Source organism: Lactuca sativa, chromosome 2 (assembly GCF_002870075.4).
Source record: "Lactuca sativa cultivar Salinas chromosome 2, Lsat_Salinas_v11, whole genome shotgun sequence".
Taxonomy (NCBI): domain Eukaryota; kingdom Viridiplantae; phylum Streptophyta; class Magnoliopsida; order Asterales; family Asteraceae; genus Lactuca; species Lactuca sativa.
The window spans coordinates 101699577-101706707 of record NC_056624.2 but is presented as its reverse complement, the minus strand read 5'-3'; the positions used below and the strand labels follow the sequence as shown (position 1 = coordinate 101706707).

General features: G+C 28.8%; 1 protein-coding gene across 1 annotated transcript; it reads left to right on the top strand.

Annotated features, from left to right (window-relative positions):
• The first annotated feature begins 271 nt into the window (after window positions 1–271).
• Window positions 272–6234, top strand: LOC111886305 (wall-associated receptor kinase-like 1). The gene is made up of 2 exons (XM_023882542.3): window positions 272–1292; window positions 4858–6234. Exons 1-2 carry the CDS (start codon window positions 356–358, stop codon window positions 6006–6008), a joined length of 2088 nt encoding a protein of 695 aa, XP_023738310.1. The 5' UTR covers window positions 272–355; the 3' UTR covers window positions 6009–6234.
• Window positions 6235–7131: the final 897 nt, after the last annotated feature.

The window sequence follows — 7131 nt, the reverse complement described above, 5'->3', positions numbered from 1 at the left end:
AATAAAAAGGAAAATACATGTAATAATTATTGAAAACTAAAATTACATATAAACGCTGATATAAAAGTTATTTAGTCTAAATCAAACATGAAAATAAAAATAATATTTAATTGTGTAAAAAAAATAGAAAAGTTGACGAGTTACAATGGACGACTATTGTATTTTTTTATATTTATTTTATTTGATTTGATTGATGGTAGCTTTGACTAGGGTAAATCGTTTCAACCATGGTATGTTTACAATCCCCCGAAGAAAAAGGGAGCAACTGCGGTTCCCGTTGACTCAAGGTCAGCTAAGAATTAAATTTCTCCATTAAATAATCCAATAGACACGGCATTCGAGCACAGAAATTCACATGGTTATGATTGTTATACCTATCCTTATATTTTTTCTTGCTTCAAAGCCTTTAATCGTCATTTTAAACAGAATGCAGCTCCTTCAAGTTTTGCATTTACTTATCTTGATCTCTTTAACAGCAACAGTAACAAAAGCCGAGAGAATCAGCAAAAAAGGATGCAATGATAGGTGTGGAGAGATATCGATTCCATACCCTTTCGGGATTGGAACAAATTGTTCTCTAAACAAATGGTACAATATTGATTGTAACTCCTCGACACCGTATCTGTCTGCACTCAACAACACGGAGTTCTTGAATGTAAATTCAGAGGACAGCTACAGATCTGGAGCGGTCACTGTTAAGGTCTCCATGACTTTTGATTGCATGAGGTCTGTCCAGCATAGCACTCCTGTCGTAAGCAACAACAGTCCCTTTTATATTTCCACTTCTGCTAACAAACTTTTCGTTGAGGGGTGTGGCATTAATGCTGACGTCATGGTGAAGAAGACTATTGTTGCCAGTTGCTCAACGATTTGTCGTAATGATACTGTCAGCGATAGAAACAACTGCTTTGGCATTGGTTGTTGTCAAGCCACGATTGATATGATTCATAGTACTGATATGAATTATGGTGGATGGTACTATAGTCGTCATCTGAATTTCAAGACGTTTAGGTTGAATGTAACAGGCTTGGAAGGGCCGGCTGGAGACGAGACATGTAGGTCTGCCTTCCTGATGGACAGTTCATACTTCAGAGCAGGCTTTCCAATTGACATGAACAGCACTTACGTTCCCATAACACTTTCGTGGTATTCAGATACCCTAGACGACAACAATACTTCTCCAGAATGCAAAAAGTGTCAACTTAAGGGAGGGTATTGTCAGCTAAATCTTGACGTGGACTCGGCTACAAGTTGTATTATTTATAAGGGGAGAAATTTGGGTGTCATTCTGGGTAAGCTATTCTCTAAACCACTATATGTGTTTAAATTCCTTTCTACTTACTCTCCCATCAAATTCGTGTAGGCATGGTTCAACAACTACTGACCCATTTATTTATTTATTATAGCTTATAAACAATAACCCCAACCATTCATCTGTTTAAGAAAAGGTTAAGTGCTGTTCCGCTGTTAAAAAAAATAAATAACGTGAATGTAAACAAAAAATAAAAATCACTTCACTAACCAAGGTTTGTTAAACACGTATTTTTAAATATCAACTACGTTTCACGTATTACTATTAAATAATTTCTATATTTTTCATGTTAAATTTCAAAATAATTAGTTCAGCATTTTGTTATGTATTATTTATTAAAGACTGATCACACATTTACATAAACTATGTATAGCCATGTAGGATGACATATTGGCTCAAATTCAAAGAAAAATAATAATTTGACGGTTAATGTTGCATTAGAATTTTGAAACAACCACACCTTAGATTACTTGCAGACAAAAAAAATTCAAATTTTACTACCTGAAAAAAAACAAAAAAGTCAAATTTTGCTACGTGTTTATGTGTATCAAGCCTTATATAGTTATGTTATTAACAATTAAGATTCATTGTATTTTACATTAATTTACGAATAAATACCAAACTAAGATTTATTTACGAAAAAATATAAATTACCAGTAAAAATGACAATTTAACATTTTTTTTCAAGTTTATCGATTTTATTACTTACCCGGGTCCACTGAAGTCTTATTATTTTACTATAATTTATCAATAAGTCTCAAACTAAAATTAAATGATGATTTGTCTTATTTTTCTTTGTAATATACATTTTACCAATTTCTATTTAACCTAGACATCTGGTCATAAATTAGTTAATAAGATGGATATTATGAATTATATAATGCTATGTTTATCGTAGAATTTGATATACATCTCATCAGCTCATTTATGATTATGAATTATATAAAGCTATGTTTATTGTAAAATTTGATATACATTTTGTTCCAAATTAAACATCATTTTTCCAATTTTATTTAATGTTGGCAGTTTTCCATTTGAAACCGTATAAATATATTCTTTTATTACATGTTAAACTGTATAAATATATTTTTTTCATTTGAAAACCATGTTTTTTATTTAAATACAAGGTGTTTATATATATATATATATATATATATATATATATATATATATATATATATATATATTTAAAGCATACTGTAATGCATAAATATGCATTAGTTATATCATGAGAACCAAACTAACTATAAGCTTCAAATAAGATGTCAAATTTTCACGGATTGCAAACCTAATATTTAGGTCATGATCGACTACATGCTTCCTAACCTCCAAATTTATTTTAAAGTTGTGTACTTAATTTAAAATTTGGTTTTTATATGACTAATACATATTTATATATAATATTATGGTTTGAATGTGTATATATATATATACATATATATATATATATATATATATATATATATATATATACACACACACACAAAAATATGGTTTTTAAATGAAAAAAAAATATATATTTATATGATTTTAAATGCAAATGGTCAATTGAAATAAAAAATTAAACTTAGTATCAAAATCGAAAAAAAATGAAAACTTAGTATCTTTTTGTGAGAAAAAAAATTAAATTTCAACACATCGACATATTATGTTAGCATACCACGTTATCAAAAAAAAAAAAAAAAAAACTGACACATCATCATACCAGGGTTAACCGGTTAAGTGGTTAGAATTATAGAAAATTAGAAAATATAGTGTAAAATTTGAAACCAAAAAAATACAATGTCAAATTAGAATTTTAATGTAACCTTAGTGTCTTTTATGTTGTTTATTTTAAAATGTATTATAAAATGTAAATTTCATGCTTAAATTCAAATTATTCAACGCATGTTTATTACTTTATATTTTGTAATATTTATTATTTTTTTAAACTTAACGAGTTTCATTTAAACTATAAAAGGGTATCAAGGTAATATAAAGTTAATTAATTATTAATCTTAATAAAATTGTTTTCCTTGAATTTATAATTCTTTATGATACATTTTATGTTTTTGGTTTGCTTTATAATAAAAAAAAAATCATTAACTTGAATAATAAAATAATTAGTAAAATGAAAAATAGCAAGGCAAACATTGAATTTAATATGTATTTATGATACATTATATGATTCTGATTCCTTAATTTACAATTATGAATAAATTCATTAATTTTGTGAAGTAATATAAAAAGCATAACAAAGCCAAGATAAAAGTTGCAGTAGGAAAAAATAAATAGATAAAAATGTATACACTAACCGGCAATCTTTGAAAGTTTATTTGACAATTATGTTTACACTCTATTATTGAGTAAAAAGATGTATACACTAACCGGCAATCTTTGAATGTTTATTTGACAATTATGTTTACACTCTATTATTGAGTGAATGTTCAAAATATTCCAAAAAGGTAATAACTGGTAGAAGATTATCGATATTTCAAGTTAGAGAAATTAAATATTTTTTTACCTGTTGTTTTTTTCTTTTTTCAAAGATGATTATATGTTTACACATTTAACATTCTAATCAAAGTTAAATTAAATTGATTGACATTTGTCATTATTTTAAATAGATAAGAAGATAGTTTGAACAATTAGAAGGATATTTTATTTCTCTTTTAAGTTAAAAATAGATATAAAACGTAGAAAATCAATAAAATATTTGCTATTATGGTAAAATGTAAACTATATTACACATATATCTATATAAAAAAAAAAAAAAAAACAAAACATAAGAACGAAAAAGTTTAAAACACCAAATATTTACTTTGTGAACACTCATTATCCTATAAATTTTTTTTGAATATCTAAATATTTTATTAAACCAATTAAAATCAACTAGGTAAAACCAACTAGCTACCAAAGGGCTTCTAGCCCAGCGGTATCAGGTGGTGTCCTCCCTTCTTGAGGTTGAGGGTTCAAGTCTTGTGGTGGACATAGGTGGAATTAGGTGTTAGTTTAGTAGTAGATTATAATATTTATATTTTCCGGTTCAAAAAAAAAGCCAACCCTCTAAAAGAGGATTTTAAACTCCATCTAACCGACACTTTTTTGTCTTACTAACAATTCAAAGAAACAAATATTCAACTACAATATCAAAAAAATCTACCTTCTATTGTAGGAAAAACACCAAACACAAAAATCATTCATGAACCATCATTGACCCATACCAACACACACAATAGCTTCTAACACTTTCTTTTTTAGAGCCCATACATGTAACTGCTTAGTCCATTCAAACTCAACATCTAGAGTTTCCAACAAAGGGACTTCAAAGTCTAACTAAGCAAAACCTTCTCCCAAACTAACACCGAAGTGAAACACATCCATAATACATGAATAATGACCTTCGGATATTCCAAACACATTGGACACAAAATATTGCAAAAATTTAACACCTCTACAACTATTCTATCAAATTTACATTATGAAGACTAAATAGTCTATATTGCTAATTGTTGAATGTTTTTAGGTACTTATGTTAATTATGGTATTATATGTTCTTCTTTTAGGTGTTAGTATAAGCATGGGATTGCTTTTCCTAATGGTGATGGGCTATGCATTATACAAAATAATCAAGAAAACTAAAGCTAAGAGAAGGAAACAAAGGTTTTTTAAGCGCAATGGTGGTCTTCTTCTTAAACAACAACAAGCAATTGATGTTGAGGAAACCATACTCTTCACCTCTAAAGAATTGGAGAAGGCTACTGACCGTTTTAATGAGAATAGAATTCTTGGTCGAGGAGGTCAGGGTACTGTATATAAAGGTATGTTAGCAGATGGACGGATCGTAGCAATCAAGAAATCAATGGTGGTTGATGAAAGTCAACTAGTAGAGTTCATCAATGAGGTAGTAATTCTTTCACAGGTCAACCATAGAAATGTGGTCAAACTTTTAGGATGTTGCCTAGAGACCGAGGTCCCACTACTTGTCTCTGAGTTTGTCTCGAATGGTACTTTATATGACCTTATTCAAAATGAAACCGATGAGTTTTCATTCTCTTTACATATGAGATTACAAATTGCTACCGAGATCGCAGGAGCACTTTCTTACTTACATTCAGCAACCTCCATTCCGATATACCATAGAGATATCAAGACAACTAATATACTTTTGGATGAAAAGTATCGAGCAAAAGTTTCTGATTTTGGTACTTCAAGGTTGGTATCAATAGATCAAACTCATTTAACTACATTAGTCAAAGGGACATTTGGTTACTTGGATCCAGAGTACTTTCAATCGAGCCAATTCACTGAAAAAAGTGATGTCTATAGTTTTGGAGTTGTTTTGTTGGAACTTTTGACAAGAGAAAAGCCAATATCCTTAACTAGATTCGGTGAAAATAGAAGTTTAGCTACACACTTTATGCTAGCTATGGAAGAAGGCCGTGCAATGTCTATTTTTGATGCAATGATTGTTAAGGAAGGTTTTAGGACCGAGTTGTTGTCTATAGCTAATTTGGCAATGCGATGCTTGAACTTCAATGGAAAAAATAGGCCAACTATGAAAGAAGTTTCCATTGAGTTAGAATGCATTAGATTGTCACATGTTTCCCTTATAGATAAAATTAATGTTGGCCTTGTGAAGCAATGTGAGGTGGTATCACCAATATATGGTAAGTCAACATCAACATCGATGACAATCAGTGACAATCGTAATTGATGAATCATGGTAAATCTTATGCTTTAATTCGGTTAAGCATTAGTTTCACCTACGATAATTGTGTCTTGATAAATAAGTTGTCTATAAAGATAGAAAAAACATGTCATAGGTTGTACTTGTTTCTCCTTCAATGATTTATATTTCATGCTTTTGGTATTACATATTCCTTTGTTTAAAATTTGATCGGTTTATAATATATAAATACTATCAACGTTATGTTATCTTATCATTAATCTTTAGAAGGTTTATTGGTAAACAAATTAAAATTTGCATCAACTAGTTAAAATTCTTGAAACAAACTTGCTGAGGACAATTGTGTTTTGATTTCATACCCATTAAACTTATTTAATATTTTAAGAAAATATTTTTTTTGATTTGAATCATTGTTTCACATATGTATACGATTATATATCAAATAAACAAATGTAGCTTACTGAAGCTAAATTTGGGTATGTTGCGAGTAGAAATGAAATTATTTGATCTAAATGAGCGTCATTATAGTGATTGCTAAAAAACAAAAGATAATACAAATAATAATAATAAAAAAGATATTTTCTTATACACTCGAAATTTAATAACAACCAGAAAGTATTCCCTCATTGTTTCGTGAGGAACGTTGACAAGGTTTTGCTTAAGAAATTAAAATGATTGTTTCTAAAAAGAAAACTTCACATGGACATTTTTTGTAAATTACAAAATTACAAGGATTAAGCCTACAAATATCCAAAAATTTTGTGGCAAAACTCCAAGATAGAAAAGTTTAGTGGCAAAAGTCCAAAACTCCAAAAAAAATATTGTTTAATAATAATTGCAGATATAGTCCCACATCTTCATTTTATTTTCCAAATATAATAAATCATTTTCCAAACAAATATATAGTTCCACATCTTCATTTTATCTACCAAATGTAGTAAATCATTTTCCAAACAAATATATTTTTCTTTAAACATGATGTACAAGCCTCATATGAATTTGGAATCTCATATTGGCAATCATGAAGATAAAACCCATTTGTTGCAAAGAAGAGGCCACGAAGTGTATTGAATTTTCATTTTCCTTACTTGCTCCAATCTCATGGTATGCATATACAAGCAAACTTATTTTCTTGTAAGCATCATAGACA

Excerpts from the sequence above, each read along its gene's own strand:
- LOC111886305 (XM_023882542.3), top strand. The coding sequence starts at position 356 with ATGGTTATGATTGTTATACCTATCCTTATATTTTTTCTTGCTTCAAAG. Across the intron at positions 1,293-4,857 it reads AAATTTGGGTGTCATTCTGG|GTGTTAGTATAAGCATGGGA; the intron begins GTAAGCTATTCT and ends TTCTTCTTTTAG.